The sequence below is a fragment of the Etheostoma cragini genome, chromosome 9 (genome assembly GCF_013103735.1).
Source record: "Etheostoma cragini isolate CJK2018 chromosome 9, CSU_Ecrag_1.0, whole genome shotgun sequence".
NCBI lineage: Eukaryota > Metazoa > Chordata > Actinopteri > Perciformes > Percidae > Etheostoma > Etheostoma cragini.
In genome coordinates, this window is record NC_048415.1 from 29,425,798 (window position 1) to 29,447,198 (window position 21,401).

The following is a 21,401-nucleotide window of genomic DNA, read 5'->3' on the forward strand; positions in this document are numbered from 1 at the left end:
GTTGCCGCCATGTGATTGGCTGCTTAGAAATTAAGTGTTAACGAGCAGTTGGACAGGTGTACCTAATAAAGTGGCCGTGAGTAGTGGTATAGTTTGCTCCTTTCTGAATGTTATGCTTGTGTTGTTCCATATTAAAGTAGCTACATCTGATTAAACCTGCATCAGCAACGCAGCCATTTCTGCCACCTAATGGCAGGATTTCCTGAGGAGGGATAACAATCCACGATCTGCACACACAACAAGACTACAAAAATAAACATGTTACACTCTTTCCAAGACTTTTAAATTTTATATTCTATATTGTTTTCACACTTCACTGGGACATTGCTACAAATACAACTGCTTATCAGCATGGCAAGAGCATTCAACTGTGTAGCTCTACTGGCGCTGCCTCGGCTGTCGGCTCTCTGAGACCTGGGGCAGATGCGGTTGTAGATTTCTACTACCGCGGCACCGGCCTTTGGGTCTCTGGGGCATTCGACTGCATATCTCTGCTGCCACGGTCTTGGGCCAGAATGCGATTGTATTTTTCTTCTATTTCTGACAAGTTCTATTGTATTTTGTGTTTTATTGTATGAAAGAAAAAAACAATTAAAGACAAAAGCTTGACCTCTTGCAGGAGAGAAATTCCTTCTATAGCTGCAACTTGGATCAAAGTTGCAGCTATAGAAGGACTTTTTTGCCTATAATCTGCATTTATTTTAAAAGGCGGACATACATTTTTAAATATTTGAAAAACCCCAAATGTTGTATTCATTAGCATGATCGTTGACGCAAGCTTTTACTTTGAAAAGTAGAAACTTGGGGATGGCAGAAGGATTTTTTTAGTTTGTCTATAATCTGCATTTGTTTTATAGACGAACATATATTTTAGAGTTTTATTCATCAATATGATAGTCTGCATTTAATTTTCCCGCCACCGAATCCCATCAGAGCCCACAGAGCCCCCACCACCTATGGTTTCCACCCACCAGGTACAGCAGTAACTTCTGAGAGATCCTCCATTTTGTTACCGATTCGGAAGCACCAGGGAAAGTGTTCTGTTGTTGGATGTAAAGAGCAGAACAAAACACTCCATGTCCCAGCAGCAGAGGATTTAAAAGCGGCATGAATTAAATTAATTTTTGAAGACAACGTCCCTGCTACAGTTGGCAAAAATCTGTTGGTGTGTGCTAACCACTTCGAGACCGTTTCTCCAACTTTGGCCAGTACAATGCAGGATTAGCTAGGAAATTTTTCCTAAAATACTTTGCCCTCCAAACTTCGCGTGGAATACCTGCAGACAAGGGACATGTAAGTAGTTCTTAGGGTTGCACGATTATGGTCAAAATGATAATCACAATTATTTTGATCAAAATTTAGATCGTGATTATTCTCACGATTATTTGTTGATTTTAACCAAAACAAATTTTATCGTCACATAGGCTATTTATAACTGCGAGAGGGAGTGTGATGGACGCTACTCACAGAGAGACGGCTGACTCATTATGAACGGGTTCAGCACGGGTCGAATGGCAGATACACACGTTGTGTGTATGAAACGTCTGTATCTTCACTGCGCTGCATTTTTATGAACAATGACATTCTCGCAATGGGTCACATCTCTGGCCCAGGTCCAGAAGCTCCGTCTCACATGTTATTACTCTACCAACTGAAGCTAGTTGCATTCAATAACTTTCTTCTGTGTTCTTTGCCGTAGCCGCCGCGATAGCAGAGTTACCAGCGGAAACACTGGTACAAATACAGGTTTGCCCCTCATACTTAACAATATACAGCTGTGTTAGTAACAATTAAAACTGTAGACAGATTTCAGAAATGTGGACCGGTGCTGTGTGGCGGGGCTGCGTGGAGAGTAAGAGGAGAGATAGCAGAGGAGAGATTCAACACAGGCAAGGCTTAACAGATGAAATGGGTCATTTAACGCAAAATTAAACCATATCCATATAAACGGCATTGCAGCGGATGCCAGGACATTAGCACCGGTGCGTCCTAGAGGAGCTAACAGCTAACAGACGCTACTAGCAACGACTAGCACTGGTCACTGTTGTCTAAAAAAAACAACAGACGGGACAAAATGTTGCATTTAATGGTAACCTGGTAAACCTTAAGACCGACGTGTAACAGACTGCTATCTGTTGAGTTTTCCTCCGGTTACTCTGTCTTCTGTGACTGTCTACATCTAGAAACTGAGCTGCACGGGGTGCAGGGAACTACTCTGACTGGCTCATGAGCAGGCGGCTTTATGGAGCGGTAGAATGGCTTTGCAAAAACCCCGTAGCGTTCAATGAAATGACGCTTTAAAAAATAATAATCGCTCGATCTTGCAAGTTTGATTGTGGGAAGACAAATTCATGATCGCGATTAAAATTCAATTTAATTGTGCAGCCCTAGTAGTACTATACAATTTTTGTACATTTGGGTGAATTAGTGTGTTTTAGCAGTCTTTTGCCATTGAGCACGAGGTAGCTAACTGCTAGCATTAGCTTCTAGTTAGTTTGTAGTAAGCGTGATTTCTCCGTCAAAGCTATTTACCAGCAACGTGAACCTTCAATGTTTGAAGTTAGACATTTGTAAAAGATTCCCATACTGTAAAATGTAGCGCACAAAACTGTCCAGTGCAAAAAAAGTGTGTGCGTGTGTGTGTTCAAGATTACACATTTGTCGTCAAAGGTTATCAAGCTGCTAACATTTTGTTACACCACAAGTTACAGTAGGCCTAGCTAGCTGCTAGCTCGCCTAGACTCATACACATGTATTACTTTTTTGATCTTGCAAACGGCTAGCATCAAATTCATGTCCAAGGGATTTGTTGAATTGTATTTAGCTGTTTGTTTTGCAATTCAACACAAACTAACCAAGAAGTGTTTTGCCAAACTAACCAAGTAGCTAGTGTTTTGCCACATAGCAAAGGGTAACGCTAACTTCCAATTATCATGGTATCCACCAGAGGAGTGGTGGCAATTGTAATAGACAGGACTTTTCCCAGTGGTCCGGTAGTGTTTTAAGGCCGGGAGGGCCGTTGCGATTGTTACACATTACAACAGCCTTCTTAGCAATAGCATCTGGCAGCCTGGTGTGCCGAGGCTGCACCCCTGTCTGCTGGTCAAACTGTTCACCTCTACAGCAGGCGGATAATCTATTAAATTTAGTGTTCAATTTTATTGCTGCACTGCATTATAATGACAATGCTGCTCGAGGACAAGCCACCACATCAGAAAATCCTCGTTTCAAAATCCAGAAAGGGAGAATGCAGCGCGAGACCAGTGAAAACCAAGGCAACATTCTGTAACTTTATTATTTTTTGATTAAAAAACAAACATTAACATTGTACATGACACAAAGTACTGGAACCGTACTTCTATCACAATAATCTTACGTAAACTGCTCAGTATGCTTTTTGGATTTTTTAGGTTTAAAGTAAGATGAGTGGGGCGTGGGAAAATGAACAGCAGCTCATCCATATGTATTAAGCAGCAGAAAACAGCACACTCAGAAAGGGGCTGAAACAGAGGATAATAGGAGGTAGGTACAGAACATTTTCATACAAGCTATTTCTAGCAAACACTTCAGAAACATGTTTTCTGGAACTTATACACCCATTTTAACTTGTGGGAAAGCCTTCATAATATCAACGTTGACCATTTTGGGCCCTTTTACCCCTAAGGTGGAGCGCGTTGTATACGGCTCTAAACAACACTTCTGATTATTAACTTAATAACTTATAATTATAACTAGTAGAAACATATGCTTTTTGGAGCTAAAAGCCAACATGTCCTCCTAGCCCATAGAGAAGGTTTTGTATCCAGCAGAGAAGTACAGAGTTTTTCAGGGTTTTTGTGCAATTAATCCACACTGTCACATCAAAGATCGGCACATGAATGTAAGACATGTAAATAGTGTGTCCTATGAGTTTTAATGTTCAATGTGTTTATTATTTTTGCACTGGATAAATCCAAATATATCGAACTGTTTTAGACAACAAATTCTCACATAAATCTGTGAGATTTATGTTTTTTTTGTATTTGTCTTTATGGTCCTACAACCTTTTTAACATTCAAGTTACCTCACTGCAGCACAAATATTCTACTATCCGAGTTTTTCCCAGAAAGAAAATGTTCATAGATCGACTATGAACAACAGGGTTGTTTTACAAGCTTTTATAGAAAATGAAACCAGACGGACCAGAGGTTGTCAAAAATCCTTGAGGGCTCTGGGATTTTTGCAACGGTAATGTACCGCAGACCGTGTGGCTCACAACTCTTGATATTACCTGAAATTTGCCTCCCCACCGTTACGCTGTGGGTTCCACTTTAGTCGGGGCGACTGGCCCAATGAAGCTGTGACCCTGTCATAACCACTTGTAGTTCTAGTTTTTTATTTTTTATTTTGGCTCTGCATATCAGTTTCACAACAACTACCACAGGGCACTCTTTCTGGACTGGATGATGCTGCGCAAAACGATTCATTTTGTTTAGGTACACAAGAACCAGCGCTACATCAGATCACTCACCGCCATCTTCTCTGTAATGGCCGACTTCTGCTTGTCACTCATGTCCTGCTCTATGATAGTCTCATGGAGCTGACTCAGGATCTGTGTGGCTGCATAGCCATCATCCACCATGTTCTGACAGAAGAGACATTAACGTGAGAATGCAACATACTGGCTCACTTTTTCTTTTTTTAAAGGTCTTTATTTTGTAATTATTAAATATCAAGGGCTCTATCTTACACTTGTGAAGAGCATCTACTATTGCTAGTTCAGGACCGCATTCACTTGTTCATGTCCAACGCCAATGTGCAAGTAGGCATAAGGATAGGGGATAGTCAGGGGATAGGGGTGGACTCTGGACAGACCTGGTAAGCCCAAACGTGTAGTGCGGGTAAATTGGGAACGTCTGGAGAGCCCCAGGCCCAACGGACTGCCGTGACCGAGGCAAAGCAGAGGGTGTGGGAGAAGTTCAGAGAAGACATGGAGAAGGACTTTCGGTCGGCACCAAGGTGCTTCTGGAAAACCGTTTGCCACCTCAGTAGGGGGAAGCGGGGACTCATCCAAGCTGGATACAGTAAGGATGGGACCTTGTTGACCTCAACTGGGGAGGTGATAGAGCGGTGGAAGGAGCACTTTGTGGAACTCCTAAATCCATCCAATCTCTGTATGACCAAAGAGAGAGCTGTGTCTGGGTTCTCGGCAGTAAGTCGGACTCGTTCCAGGTGAGGGTTGGCCTCCGCCAGGGCTGCGCTTTGTCACCAATCCTGTTTATAGTATTTATGGACAGGATATCGAGGCGTAGTCGGGGCGGGGAGGGGTTGCAGTTTGGTGGGCTCAGGATCTCATCGCTGCTTTTTGCAGATGAAAGGTTCCTGATGGCATCATCGGCCTGTGACCTTCAGCACTCACTGGATCGGTTCGCAGCAGAGTATGAAGCGGCTGGGATGAGGATCAGCACCTCTAAATCAGAGGCCATGGTTCTCAGCAGGAAATCGATGGAGTGCTTTCTTCAGGTAGGGAGTGAGTCCTTACCCCAAGTTAAGGAGTTTAAATACCTTGGGGTCTTGTTCGCGAGTGAGGGGTCCATGGAGCGTGAGATTGGTCGGAAAATCGGATCAGCCGGAAAATCGGATCAGCCGGTGCAGTATTACATCCGGTTTATCGCACCGTTGTAACAAAAAGAGAGCTGAGCCAGAAGGCGAAGCTTTCGATCTACCGAGCAATTTTCGTTCCTGCCCTCACCTATGGTCAAGAAGGGTGGGTCATGACCGAAAGAACGAGATCCAGGGTACAAGCGGCCAAAATGGGTTTCCTCAGGAGGGTGGCTGGCGTCTCCCTAAGAGATAGGATGAGAAGCTCAGTCATCCGAGAGGAGCTCGGAGTAGAGCCGCTGCTTCTTCGCGTCGAAAGGAGCCAGTTGAGGTGGTTCGGGCATCAGGTAAGGATGCCTCCTGGGCGCCTCCCTATGGAGGTGTTCCAGGCACGTCCAGCCGGAAGGAGGTCTCCACTAGGTGGAGAGATTATATCTCCAACCTTGCCTGGGAACGCCTCGGGATCCCCCAGTCGGAGCTGGTTGATGTGGCTCGGGAAAGGGAAGTTTGGGGTCCCTTACTGGAGCTGCTGCCCCCGCGACCCGATACCGGATAAGCGGTCGAAGATAGATAGATGGATGGATGGATGGATGGATAGATAGATAGATAGATATGTAGATAGATATATATTCATTAAACAATAATCCATGCAGCCTTCTTTACCTTATGTTAAACAGCTATGTTTGTTTGGTAGGTGTGCACCAATCACTAAGGTTAAGTATTCCTGGTAAGTGTAACTTACAGTGGCAATAAACCCTTTTCTGATTTAGATTTTGTTTGCAGAAAGCATGGGTTAGGGTAAGTAAGTGTTTGGCCATAAATGAATAGGAAAATAAATGCATATCACTCTTAAGTGCAGCAAATTTATGACACAATCACAGGGTCAAAGCACTGACATGTCAGAACACTTACCCTGACAGCAACCTCTAGCTTCTCAAATGTTCCAGTGAAGCATATCTGCAGCAAGTGGTCAATCATCTTGGGAGGGACAACCTTTAGTGTAAGAGAGACCAACAGTATGAACTGACTGAAACAGAAGGTTACAAGTGTACAGACATTTTAAGTACAGGTAATAAATTATTAGTTTTTTCAGTCTCCTATATGGCACAAGGAAACATGTCTCACCCCGGCTATTTCAATGACAGCTTTGTCTGTGATCTCGTTACCAACGTTAAGTCGCGCAGCACTCTGGAGGAAGGTTATGGCTTTCCGCAGGTCTCCCTCAGACACCCTCACCAATTCTGCAATACTCTAGATTAGAAACCGTCACACCTTGACTACACCAATTGTACAATGACAGCAGTTAAAGGTAGCTGCCAGACCTGAGGCCCAAAAATATTATCCATGTTACAGTTAGATGCATTTTGGGTTTGTGTTAAATGGCTGGTGTAAACCACAGCATTGGTTAAATAGAAGTGTTACATCAGACATTATTTTGTGATCACATTTTTTTATTTATTTAAAGAGCCAAATAAAAACGCAAACATTGGTCCAGATAACAACATACAGAAAAAGTATTTGAACACAGTTGTGTTTGTTCCATGCAAAAATGTATTCTTGTCCTTAAGTTCTGTTTTGAGTAACATCTGTAGCATTAGTCCCAATTTCTTTTTACTTCTACATCAACACAATTAGCAAATCAACTGTTTGTAGATACGATCTCAATAACCTTTAAGATGGAGCTGTAAATGCAGCTCAAAACTAAAAGGCTTTTTTTTTTCTTCCCACATTATAGCAACACTGTCATTCTTTCTCTTTTACCTCTTTGGTGTACTTGAGGCTCTCCTTCTCACAGATCTCCAGCAGGCGCTCTTCTTGGATATGATTGGCTAAAGGTTTAAAGCGAAACTTGGAACATCTGGAGGTCAAAGGCTCAATAATCCTAGAGACCACACAGACACACAGCAGGGTCAGGATTAGACACAGTGTGTGTTTTGTGTTCATGATTGTGGTAAGTTAGCTGACCTGCTGATGTAATTACAGATGAGGCAGAAACGGGTGGTGCGAGACTCCTTCTCCATGGTCCGCCTTAGAGCGGCCTGAGCCGGTGCCGTCATGGAGTCCGCCTCATCCAGGATGATTATCTTAAAAGGAGGACACTGCTTCCCACTACAAAAACAGAAAAACAGTGACTGAAAGTTTTAGCAAGAGTTTGTAATTTACATAGAGAGATACATTAAACAATTACACAAAAGGTGAGGTAGTTCAGATAATTGTTCACAGCAACTATTAGGAAAATTGCCCTATATTTCAGCATGCAATCAATGTATGTTGACTCACTCTGGACGAGTCCCGGCCACGGCGAGCTGAGCAAAGTTCTTGACCTTCTCTCTGACAACCTGGATGCCTCGTTCATCAGAGGCATTGAGCTCCAGCACCCTCTTTTTGTACAGGTGTGGACTGGATGAAGACAGTGGAGGAGGACAGGATTAAACAGAAATAGGTGTATGCGCAAACTCGGGGCTTAAAATGACTCAAAAAATCCTAAACTTAAAACTTTTTCTTAGGGGGTCAAAGAATTGCACAGTATTATGTTTCAATAAGCATTAAAGTGAATTGACTGAAAAAAAGTCAATCTCCTTCATAGATTACACAATTAAAATCAGTTTTTTATCATCATATGTACATTGTTTGTACCGTGTTATTGTTGGTGTTATTGTTGTATACAATGAGAATACAAATATTTCTAAAATTGTTGAGTTATTACACAATACTTTTTCTGACCATTTTGAATCCCCCAACAAATAACTCATTTTACAAAGAAAGACTAAAACTAAAACTAAACTAAGGCTGAATCTCATTTCTCTCTTACCCCTACCCTTTACCCTAGGTTCAGCACGTTCACTTGAGACTAAAGACTATCCCAAGACCTAGGGGTAGACAAAAGGGTGACGAAGGGGTATATGGCCCTTGTAACCGAGTGAGGACACAAGCTTACTTGAAACAGAGGGTTTATACGTACACATTGCGCAGCAAGCAACAATGGCTGCCGCATTGAGCAGAGAGACCCATGAATGTTAGTATTTTTGGGTTAAATACCGGATTTAAAAATTACGGGGTGTTGTTTTGTGTTCTATACAGCCCTGCACATATATACTGGCAATCAAGTTCTTATTTGAAACTTTTTAAAAATTGCTAGCTTGCTATGCTAATTGCTAACTGCTAATGTTACATTATATTGATGATTTGCCCAACAGTCCTGCATTTCTTTGCCTTGAATGGACTCCATGCATGTCTACAGTTTTAACTATTAGCAGAGAATTTAATTTGATATCGGTGCACAACACTACTTGCTTTGGAGACATGGATACATGCTTTATATATACCGTCCTGTATCACTTAGGGACGAAGGAGGACACAGCAGCTGATCCACTTTCGGGCTGAAAACGAGCAAAAGTTTCTTAAATCATGTGTTGGTGTTGTAGCCATTAATTATTTTATTGGTACTGAATTATCGTATTCACTGCTCATGCACTTGTACATTGTTGTTGGTTATGATATGGGACACTGGTGTAAAAAGTTTGAGGAAAAGGTTACTGGCCTACAGGCATCAGACTGGTCTGGAATATCAGAATAGCTGAAGTTTATTTGTGGTCTTGTGTCTTTTTTTAGTTTTACACATTTGAGTGCTGTGTGTGACATGTAAATTATGGTTGTAATAGCTGATAATGGTTCTGTAATACAATATATTCTATGTAACATTTTTGCCTGTTATGTTGAATTTATTGGGCAATAAAGACAGATTTTTGTTAACAAAATGTTTTTCTGAACATCAATGACATACAAACAGTGATAACTGAAACACATACAACACACCATGCAATTTGTATATACATGAATTGCAAACAGACCTAATGCTACACAGAGAGGAACATCTGCCTCTGTACCACCAAAGTGAACATAAAATAACTGTAAAATATATAAATACATCAGTTGTCAAACTCCACGCAATTGACATAAATAAACTTGCAGACGGCATCTTGGTAGCTTGTGATCAATGCTGTACAGTGATGTAACGAAGTGGTGTCCCATTTCATAGTAGTATGTTTTCACCCCTAGCCCTTACCATCACTTGGTTTCAAGGGCCAAGGGCTAGGGGTAAGATGGAGAAATGGGATTTAGCCTTAAACTAAGCATTTTCAAAACCTAAACTAGCAAACCCACTTTAAAAACTAAATAGTTTACATACTCTTATTACAGATTGCAACGACTAAGGCTGAATCTCATTTCTCTGTCACCCCTGTCCCTTGGCCCACGAAACCTAGTGATAAGGGCGAGGGGTGAAAACATACCCCTATGAAATGAGACACCATTTGGTCACCATACAGAATTGATCACAAACTCTTGGCATTCCAAAATGCCGTCTGCAAGTGTGTCTATATTGATTGCATGGGTTTTGACACAGTGTCATATGCATGTACAGTTGTGTTCAAAATAATAGTCCAACATCACTAGTCATAAATGCTGCATGCAGCTCATTCTATGTAATTGAATCCATAATTGAAAGGGGGACGCTCAAAACAATAGCAGTGTTGTGTTCAATTACTGAGGTGATTGATTCTGTGAAGAAACAGGTGTCAATTGTGGCCCATATTTAAAGAAGGAAGCAAATGTTGTGCATGCTGGTTATAGTGCATTTCACACTGAAATACTAAGCAACATGGGTTGTTCCAGGCATTGCTCTGAAGAACAGCAGACTTTGATTAAAAAGTTGATTGGAGAGGGGAAAACATAAAGAACTGCAGACATTTTTAGGCTGGTCAGCCTGGAAGAGTACCCAAAATGGCAAAGGCTCAGCCAATGATCAGCTCCGGGGAAAATCAGAGATGACTTAGTTAACTGTGAGTACTGTTACGATCAGAAGGCTATGGGAAGCAAAGCTATCAGCTATAAGCCCCTCAAAGACCCATTGCTGAAAAATGTACATACTGAATAGGTTGAAATTTGCCAAAGGACACATTGACTGGCCAAATGAGAAATGGCATAATTGTTCTTTTTGGGTGTAGGGGAGACAGCCCTGCTTGTCCCATAGCCCCCATGTACTGAATTCAAGCCACAGTACACTGTGAAGACCATATAGCATGGTGGTGTAAAAGTCATGTTATGGGGATGTTTCTCATACTGTGGTGTTGGACCCATTTGTCTCATACCAGTGATCATGGATCAGTTTCAATACATCAAAATACTAGAAGAGGTCATGTTGCCTTATGCTGAAGAGGAGATGCCTTTGAAATGGGTCTTTCAACAAGACAATGACCAAAAACACAGCTGCTGTGTGTCCTCTTGCTGTGTGATACAGGACGGTATATGTAAAACATGAATCAGTATCTGCAAAGCAAGTAGTTTTGTGCACTGACAAACAAAACTCTTTGCTAATGGTTAAAACTTTAGACATGCATGAAGTCCATTCAAGGCAGAGAAATGCAGTGCACTGCTGTGCAAAGCAGCAATGTAACATTAACATTAGCAATTAGTGTTAGCATAGCAAGCTAGCCATTTTTAAAAACATTTCATTAAGAACAAGGTTACGCACGCGCGCACACTACTGTGTAGAGCACAAACCACTGTGGTAATTTTTAAATCAATTATTCAAGCTGAAAATACTTATATTTATGGGACTCTCTGGTGTATCTGGCAGCCATTGTTGACGGTCAGTGCATTCTGAGTACCCCTTGGTTTCAAGTAAGCTCTGGACTTTGCTTGGTTTTAAGGGGGTATGTAGCCCTTCCCCTTAGCCCAACCCCTTGATCAAAAGAAATATTGGGATAGCCCTTCCTCTCATGTGAACGTGCAAAACTAAGAGGAAGGAGTAAGGGGAAGGGTTCAGACAGAGAAGTGAGATTCAGGCTAAAGCTTTGTGACTAGCATCTCAATACGAGCAAGCACTTTATTGCTGCTGCTGCCGTACAGTATCTTTCTTGAACATATGCTGCATAAGCAAGCATTCCCTCATTAGTAGGTGGAACTGTGATAATTAGTTAACCCAATGCAATAACAAATCCCGTATGGACTACACCAAACAAAAGGCAGCTGACAGGACTTTCTGGAGATGGAAGGAGCTGAAATGTCTGCTTCTTACCCACAACAGTCCACTCACCCATAAAGTTCTCTGGCAGCAGCTAATATAGTTGAGGTCTTCCCTGTTCCAGGAGGGCCATAGAAGAGCAGGTTGGGAAGCTGCAATTAAAACAAAAACACTAGTGAGGTTATGCCTTCATCAATTTGTACAACAAAACTGAAATACATGATTTTGCTATTGTTTGCCTATGTGTACAGTTTGTGAGTGGAGATTTCATTTATTTAGTTTACCAATTGTCTTCATATTGATGAAATATTAATGCTTTGTGAGTTTGTCATCAATAATGTTTAATTAGGAAATGGGTCCTCCTGACCCCAAGTCAAGGAGTTCAAGTATCTTGGGTTTGACAATGGAGTCAAGAATTGGCCAGAGGATCGGCGCAGCGGGGGCAGTATTAAAATCACGTCATTGCACCGTTGTGATCGATTTGTGTTCCTACCCTCACCTATGGTCATAAAGGCTGGGTCATGACCAAAAGAACAAGATCCAGGATACCAATGTTCTTATGTCTCATTCCAACGAGTTAATGAACTGCTAAAACAATTTTGGAAACATTATTTTAAGGTACAATAGAATCTTTGGTGTTGGATTGATAAACATTGAAATCAATCAACAGCAATAAATAAGGTCTCTGTATTACTGTGTTGCAAACTGGGATGTAATCAATGAGAAAACAATACCATGTGGCAGAATTTTTTTTGTATTACCCTATTAAGCTCAGCCATCTGTGAGTGACTCTAAGTAGAGCCACTGGCTCCTTTGTGTCAAAAAAAGCCGGTAAAAACAGAGGTGGTAGGTAGGTGTGTGTATTTATGTATGTACATTGTATTTAAAAAGGTCTACACACCCGTTAAGACTGGCTTTTTTGTAGACATGCAGGAAACTGCACACACAACCTTTTCAAGCTATTCATTCATCATGAATGAATATGCGTGTCTACTAGAGCCTGACCGATGAACCGATTTTTTAAGCAGATACAAATATTTGGTTTATAACAAAATCTGATATGCCAATATATATTATGTGTGCTGTATGTAAATGTGCTGTATTTATATAGCGCTTTTCCAGTCTTAACTGCTCAAAGCGCTTTTACATCTACAGGGAACATTCACCAGTCACACACATTCATACACTGTGGCCGGGCACTTCGACAATGACTGCAGGGGGGGATCGAATCACCAACCTTCCGATTGGGAGGCAACCGCTCTACCACTGAGCCACAGCCGCCCCGTGATTATATATCTAGAAACATAATTTAAACAGATTTCAGATATTTGTAGTTTTGAGTTTGCACTAATTTGTTTTATAGCCACAACAGAACATCAAAATATATTAAAGTTCTGATAAATAAAATGCATAAAAATACAAACTTAAGAATTGAAACCTAAAGTCATTTGAACAAAAACACTAACAAAGAAAAATAAGAGCGTTGCCAACTGGGAAGTTGTAGAGTGCCCTCTGGTGGACAAACTATGCAATGCCAACACTCATGACCGTCCGTTGGGGTTGGGCGTAGGCCTGCATGATATTGGAAAAATCTTACATTGCGATTCCCCCCCCCCTGCAATATACATTATGCATTATTATACATTAGTTTTTCTGGTTTTACTATTTATATGCATGTGTTTGATGAAAATAAACATGTTTGTTTTATTGTACAAATGTAATTACAACATTTCTTCTAAATTCCAAATAAAAATGTTATTCAGATTATTTTAAGAAAATTACAACTCGTCAAAATAACAAAAAAGATGCATAGTTTTCAGAAAATGCTAAGAAAACAAGTTCACGTTCATTCTTAAACACCACAATACTAATATTTAAACTTAGGAAGAGTTCAGAAATCATTACTTGGTGGAATAACCTTGATTTTTAATTACAGCTTTCATGCGTCTTGGCATGCTCTCCACCAGTCTTTCACATTGCTGTTGGGTGATGATACGCCACTCCTGGCAGACACTGACTTGTAGGCCTCTCCAGGTCTCCGTCTAACCATTAGACGACCAGGTGTTGGGCAAAGCTGAAACTCGGAATCATCAGAGAAGATGACCTTACCCCAATTCTCTAGGGTCCAATCCTTATGGTCTTATGCAAACTTTAGCCCGGCTTGTCTTTGCTTCTCATTGATGAAGGGCTTTTCTCTGGCTTTGCACAACTTCAGCCCTGCTTCTAGGAGCCCGTTTCGCACAGTCCTTGCGGTGCACTTCAGCCCAGTTGCTGTTTGTCATTCTTTTTGTAAATCACTTGATGTCATCGTGAGTGACATGCAAATGAGTTGGCGTTCATCCCGGTCAGTGGACAATCGTTTTTGCCCTCTTCCAGTCTATAGCTTTGTTGTCCCCAATGTCTGTTGCTTGACCATGTTCTTATGAACAGCTGTCTTTGAAATGTTAAGGATGGAGGCAACCAGACGCTCACTGTACCGGTCTGCTAGTAAAGCCAGAATTGAACCCTTCTTTTCCTTACTCAAAACTTTTCTTTTTAACTCTTTTGGCATTGTCAATTGTTCATTTTTTGTTTAGATTACCTGTGTAGTACTAGTAGCCCTGTTTTTGCCATCCAGCAGGCCCTATTGCAAGAGGATAGTGATGACCACAGCAGAGGCTTTTATAGGCTCGTTAAATAAGATTTGGCTCAGGTGATCACTTAATCAGCACCTCATTAAGTAGAATGAGGTGTGCCTTTGTTGGAATTTAACAGCCACTGGAGTAGAATCGCTGCCATACATATAGAGAAACTGATTTAAGACAAATAAAGGAATGGTCTCTTAATTTTTTCCAGAGCTGTATATTGCGATATGAAAAAGATAGTCATTTTTAAAAGATGACATAAATAGCTACATTTGGAAAAAAAAAATCATCTCGACCACTGCGGTGATTTTGTAGGGGAGTGCATCTACATAGAAGAAAAAAATGAAAAAGGATCTTTTCTAAAGTGAAACATTCTTTGTTGAACTTTAATGCTTTAACACCAGAGAAAGTCAGCACTGTGACTAACGTTGCTCTTCTGAAGTGGTTTTGGAGAGGGACATCAGGTGTAAATACGCTGGTTGACTAGCATGACACGAATGTATTCATAAAATAATTAATCAAGGCTAACGTGAATGCATGTTGCTTCCTCTAAATTTCAGGTTACGGGCAACTAGCGGGCCAGCTCGTTTGTATGATATATCGATCAGACCTGCATGTCACATGCACTAGCAACAAACTGTGTATCCAAGAACAATTAAATCAGTGGAAATGACGTTAGATCAGACAGACTTCTGTAGTAGATTAGTGTTACGTTTCCAATGTTGCGGATCTAAAACCATCGTGGCTCTTTAGGCCAACTATATTAGCTTTAGCCTGGCTGGTAGCAGCATTTTGCGGGGGTAAATGGCCGGGAGACGTTGCGATTATGTTGCTTTAATCAGGTGATTTAGTTTGTATTTGCAGCGAACATAAAACACTGACTGCTGTAGCTTCACTGACTACCCATCGAAAACAATGCGCATCACTGTGTCAGCTGCTGCCTTCAGTAGTTTTCTACACACAGAGAACCTCACTTCCCATAACAAACCCCGTCGGACTAACGTCACATACACACGTTGCCCACATGGCTACCTGTCTTAAAGGGGAAGGGTCGGACGGTAATAATCATATGAAAAGGAGAAAGGTGAAAGGTTACTTTTCCATCAAGCAGCAAAAAACTTTTAGCTTCAACATTGCAATGTCCTGCGATGTGACTATCGCGCATGCGCACATCGCGATGTCAATGCCAAAATACTATTGTTCAGTCCTAGTTGGGCAGTAATACGGTATCCCACGGGGTCCTAAAAATAGCAAGTATCAGTTTCAATACCGTCATTAAATAAATGCAATGCACTTATATAGGACACAAAGAAGAAATATTAAATGTACAGTATTTCACGGACTATAAGTCATTATTTTTCATAGTTTGGCTGGTCCTGCCACTTGCAGTCCGGGGAAACTTATATACAGAGGAAAGTACAAGTATTTGATACACTGCCAATTTTTCAGGTTTTTCTACTTAAAAAACATGTAGAGGTCTGTTATTTTTAATCATGGCATACACTTCAACTGTGAGAGACAAAAATCCAGAAAATCACATTGTGTGACTTATAAATAATTGATTAAATAAAGTATTTGATCACCTACCAACCAGTAAGAACTTTGTCTTTCACAGACCTGTTAGTTTTTCTTTAAGAAGCCATCCTGTTCTCCACTTATTACCTGCACCTGTTTGAACTTGTTACCTGTATAAAAGACACCTGTCCACACACTCAAACAGACTCCACCCTCTCCACAACGGCCAAGACCAGAGAGCGGTGTGAAGACATCAGGGATGCAATTGTAAACCTGCAAAGGCTGGAATGGGCTACAGGATAATAGGCAAGCAGCTTGGTGAGAAGCAACAGCTGTTTTATTATTAGAAAATGGAAGAAGTTCAAGATGACGGTCAATCTCCCTTGGTCTGGGGCTCCATGCAAGATCTCACCTAGTGTGGCATCAATGATCATGAGAAAGGTGAGGGATCAGCCCAGAACTAAACGGCAGGACCTGGTCAAAAACCTGAAGACAGCTGGGACCAGTCTCAAAGAAAACTATCATAGATTAAAATTCTGGGGATCCTGAGGCGTTCCCAGGCCAGGTTGGAGATATAATCCCTCCGGTCATGACCCAGCCTTCATGACCATAGGTGAAGGCAGAAACGAACACTGACCGGTAGATCTAGAACTTTGCCTTCTGGCTCAGCACTCTTTTCGTCACAATGGTGCAATAAATTGAATGTAATACCGCACCCGCTGCGCAGATTCTCCGACCAATCTCTTGCTTCATCCATTGTCCCCTCACTCGTTAACAAGACTTAAACTCCTTCATTGGGGTAAGGACTCATTCCCAACATGGAGAAGGCACTCCATCGGTTTCCTACTAAGAACCATGGCCTGAGATTTAGAGGTGCTGGTCCTCATCCCAGCCATCCCATGGGTGCGGAAGGTCACAGGCCGATGATGCCAGCAGAACCACATCAGCAAAAAGCAGCGATGAGATCCCCAGCCCACTGAACTGCAACCCCTCCCCAACCCGACTACACCTTAATATCCCACCCATAAAAACTACAAACAGGATTAGTGACAAAGTGCAGCCCTGGCGGAGGCCAACCCTCAATTGAAACGAGTCTGACTTACTGCAGAGAACCCAGACATAGCGCTTGCTTTGATCATACAGAGATTGGATGGCCCTGAGGAGTAGGGCTGTAATGAAACACCAAACTTTGGTTTGAGTCGGTTCATGATTTTTGAACCACGATTAGATACAAACCTCCATTCGGGGGAGGTAATACATTTTTTTGCCACATGGCATCGTTTTGTAATTGATTACATCAGCTTACAGATACCTTATTTGATATTTATTGATTCCAATGATGATCAATCCAACACCAAAGATTCTATTGTATCTTAAAATAATGTTTGCGAAATCGTTTCAGTGGTTCAATAACTCACTGGAATGGAACATAAGAATATTGGTAACAATTCCTCAACCAAGGTGTAGGGGGATTGAAGAGAAAAGTACTTTGGTGCCTGCTGTAAAGGTGCTGGTTGACAACTAGCTAATGTCAATGCTAATGTAATTCTTGGTTGGTAATGTCCAACACGCTCATTTATTTTTTGTATGATTGTTTTGACCACGGTTAACAACTCTGGGCTAGCTAACCCACAGATTAATCAGTCAAGTTAACTGTATAGATAGACGACCAATCAAATGGTAATTTAGCTAGCTAGAACAACTCTGTCTTCTGCCTCAGTCTCCCAGCACTGCAGGGCTTCAGTTGAGATGAGAGCTGACAACAGCCGGGTCCACGGACACACCCATTCCAGTCAGCCCCCTGCCAGCTAGCAACCATTCCGGTCAGCACTTACCTCCGGTGATAAGGACGCTAACGGCAGTTACTGAACCGTCGGGAAACAGACCCAGACACCCGAGTCAAACAAGGGCTACTCATTACATTATACCTCCATTAGCGTTACCGGGGCCTCCTCTTTCGCTTTTAGCAGTCTGTGCAATTAGCTAAATTTACCAGACAAAGCAGGAATAAGGAACCAAAAGGACTATTAGTAATTTAAAGATGTGGTAGCACTGGATCTGGACGAGAAGGTTAACTCTGGAGTTGGAAGGGGTGTGTAGCAATTCTTCGTTCTCCCACTGCAACACAGGTTTGTTGAGCTGAGTGTCTTGATTTCGGTTTTATTTTCCATATCGTTACAGCCCTATTGAGGAGGGACCAACTCACCCCTAAATCCTGCAGCACCTCCCACAGTATCTCCCGGGGAACGCGGTCACACGCCTTCTCCAGATCCACAAAACAGATGTAGACCGGTTGGGCATCCCAGTCCCAGGCTCCCTCCAGGATCCTTGCTAGAGTGAAGATCTGATCCGTTGGTCCACGACCAGGACGGAATACGCATTGTTTCTCTTCAACCCAAAGCTCAACTATCGGCCGAACCCTCCTTTTTTAGCACCTTGGAGTAGACTTTACCAGGGAGGCTGAGAAGTGTGATACCCCTGTAATTGGCACACACCCTCTGGTCCCTCTTTTTAAAGAGGGGAACCACCACCCCGGGCTGCCACTTCCTAGGCACTGTCCCTGACCTCCACGCAATGTTGACGCATGGGGCGTGTCAACCAAGACAGCTCCTCCACACCCAAAGCTTTCAGCATTTCTGGACGGATCTCATCAATCTCTTTGGCTTTGCCACTGTGGAGTTAAACTTCCTCAGCGACTTCCATCCATCCATCTTCATCTGCTTATCCGGTATCGGGTTGCGGGGGCAGCAGTTCCAGTAGGGGACCCCAAACTTCCCTTTCCCGAGCCACATCAACCAGCTCCGACTGGGGGATCCCGAGGCGGCCTAGGCCAGTTGGAGATATAATCTCTCCACCTAGTCCTGGGTCTTCCCCGAGGCCTGCTCCCAGCTGGAAGTGCCTGGAACAACTCCCTAGGGAGGTGCCCAGGAGGTATCCTTAACAGATGCCAGAACCACCTCAACTGGCTTCTTTTGACGCGAAGGAGCAGCGGCTCTACTCCGAGCTCCTCTCGGATGACGGAGCTTCTCACCCTCTCTCTAAGGGAGACGCCAGCCACCCTCTTGAGGAAACCCATTTCGGCAATAAAATGCAAATTAATTATTTAAAAATCATACAATGTGATTTTCTAGATTTTTGTTGTAGATTCCAAGTGACTATGATAAAAATTACAGACCTCCACATGCTTTGTAAGTAGGAGAACCTGATAAAACAGCAGTGTATCAAACACTGTATCAAAATATTTATAATTTAACATTTCATACATTAATTTTCATACTGAAAACATTACCATCTACAGCTTCAAGAGGGTGCTCTAGGCTTATAGTCAAGTGCAACTTATGTTTTGTTTTTTTTCTCTTCATGACGCATTCATGATGATCCGATTTATGTTCCGGAGTGACTTATAGTCTGGAAAATACAGTAATTTATTTAATGCCTACAAATCAGTCCCTCCAGGATTTCGCGATGTTGCCATTGTGCCAATTCAACCAATCAGAGCAACTTTGGTGCGACTTGCAATTTTGACCAATCACTGCCACTTTTCCGCGAATTTGACCATTACCCGTTTTCCCGCGACTTCAACCAATCCCATATGTGATCATTCATAATTTTGATGCCTTAACTGAGAATCTACAATGTAAATGAAAATAAAGGAAACACATTGAATTAGAAGGTGTCTGTATGTATGCACACAAACAACAGGCCAAAAGTTTGGACACACCTCATTCAATGAGTTTCCTTTCTTTTCATGACTACATTGTAGATAATCACTGAAGGCATCAAAACTATGAATGAACACATGTGGAATTATGTACTTAACAAAACTGTGTGAAATAACTGAAAACATGTTGTATTCTAGTTTCTTCAAAGTAGCCACCCTTTGCTTTTTTTGATAGTGCTGCAAACCCTTGGTGTTCTCTCAATGAGCTTCATGAGGTATTCACCTGAAATGGTTTTCACTTTACAGGTGTGCCTCGTCAGGGTTCATTAGTGGAATTTCTTGCTTTGTTAATGGTGTTGGGACCATCACTTGTGTTGTGCAGAAGTCAGGTTGATACAAAGCCAACGGCCCTATGAACAACTGTTAGCTGATTGATTCTTGGCATATGATTTCTAAGTAAAGAGAAACAAGTAGCCATTATTACTTTAACCCTTGTGTGGTCTTTCCGTTGACCTGAAACTTTGAATTTTTCTGGGTTGAAATTTCAACATTGTTGTTTTCTTTTTAAACTTTTCTCAATCTTTGTGTCGATTTGAATCCTTTTTTTGGCACTTTTTCAAAATTGTTTTAGTCACTTTTTCCAGTGTTTGTTTTTTGTCATTTCTTCCGATCGTTTGTCACTTTTTCAGCGTAAAAAAAAAAAAGAAGGTATTTTTGTTGCTTCTTCCTGCTTTTTTTCAACATTTGTCACTTCTTTCAACATTCTTTTCTGATATAGAAAATGTTTGTAAACCGGTCAACTTTGACCCGCGGACAACACAAGGGTTAAGAAATGACAGTCACTCAGTCCGGATTATTGCAAAAACTTTGAATGTGTCCCAAAGTGCAGTCGCAAAAACCATCAATAGCTACAACCAAACTGTCTCACAAGAGGACCACCCCAGGAAAGTAAGATCAAGAGTCACCTCTGCTGCTGAGGTTAAGTTCACCCAAGTCACCAGCCTCAGATATCGCAAGTTAACAGCAGCTCAGATTAGAGACCAGATGAATACCACACAGAGTTCTAGCAGAAGACATCTCTGGAACAACAGTTAAGAGGAGACTGCGCGAATCCGGCCTTCATGGTCAAATAACAGCTAGGTAACCACTGCTAAGGAGAGGCAACAAGTAGAAGAGATTTGTTTTGGCCAAAAACACAAGGAATCAAAATTAGACTAGTGGAAATCTGTGCTTTGGTCTGATGAGTCCAAGTTTGAGATCTTTGGTTCCCACTGCAGTCTCTTTGTGGGATGCAGAAAAGGGGACTGGATGAATTCTACATGCCTGGTTCCCACCGTGTACCAAGGAGGAGGTGGTGTGATGGTGTGGGGGTGCATTGGTGGCACTGTTGGGGATTTATTTAAAATTGAAGGAATACTGAACCTGCATTGCTACCACAACATCCTGCAGCGGCATGCCATTCCATCAGTTTTGCGTTTAGTTAGACCATCATTTAGTTTTCAACAGGACAATGACCCCAAACACACCTCCAGGCTGTGTAAGGGCTATTTGACCTAGGAGAGTGATGGAGTGCTGTGCCTCCACAGTCACCAGACCTAAACCCAATCAAGATTGTTTGGGGAGAGCTGGACCGCAGAGTTAAGGCAAAAGGGCAAACAAGTGTTAAGCATCTCTGGGAACTCCTTCAAGACTGTTGGGAAACCATTTCAGGTGACTACCTCTTGAAGCTCATCAAGAGAATGCCGAGAGTGATCAAAGCAGTAATCAGAGCAAAGGGTGGCTAATTCGACATGTGGTCATTCATAGTTTTGATGCCTTCAGTCATGAAAATAAAGAAAATGCATTAAATGAGAAGGTGTGTCCAAACATTTGGCCTGTATTGTTTGTTTGTTTTTTTGTATGTATGTATGTATGTATGTATGTATGTATATACACTCACCGGCCACTTTATTAGGTACACCTGTCCAACTGCTCGTTAACACTTAATTTCTAAGCA

General features: G+C 41.9%; 1 protein-coding gene and 2 long non-coding RNA genes across 6 annotated transcripts in view; 2 read left to right on the forward strand and 1 right to left on the reverse strand.

Annotated features, from left to right (window-relative positions):
• The window catches only part of rfc4 (replication factor C (activator 1) 4), a 25,598-nt gene that overhangs the window by 1,482 nt on the left and 2,715 nt on the right, over positions 1-21,401 (reverse strand). For all 4 annotated transcript variants that reach the window (XM_034881467.1, XM_034881466.1, XM_034881465.1 and 1 more), the window contains exons 4-10: positions 11,678-11,757; positions 7,861-7,980; positions 7,546-7,689; positions 7,342-7,462; positions 6,706-6,831; positions 6,493-6,573; positions 4,511-4,624 (exon numbers count right to left, since the gene is read on the reverse strand). In XM_034881467.1, the coding sequence (XP_034737358.1) occupies positions 4,511-4,624; positions 6,493-6,573; positions 6,706-6,831; positions 7,342-7,462; positions 7,546-7,689; positions 7,861-7,980; positions 11,678-11,757 (786 nt within the window). The remainder of the gene's footprint in view (positions 1-4,510; positions 4,625-6,492; positions 6,574-6,705; positions 6,832-7,341; positions 7,463-7,545; positions 7,690-7,860; positions 7,981-11,677; positions 11,758-21,401) is intronic.
• Positions 11,131-11,370, forward strand: LOC117950425. The gene is made up of 2 exons (XR_004657892.1): positions 11,131-11,205; positions 11,247-11,370. It is a non-coding gene; the product is annotated as an uncharacterized LOC117950425 (long non-coding RNA).
• LOC117950423 lies at positions 19,608-21,194 on the forward strand. The gene is made up of 3 exons (XR_004657890.1): positions 19,608-19,758; positions 20,184-20,188; positions 21,174-21,194. It is a non-coding gene; the product is annotated as an uncharacterized LOC117950423 (long non-coding RNA).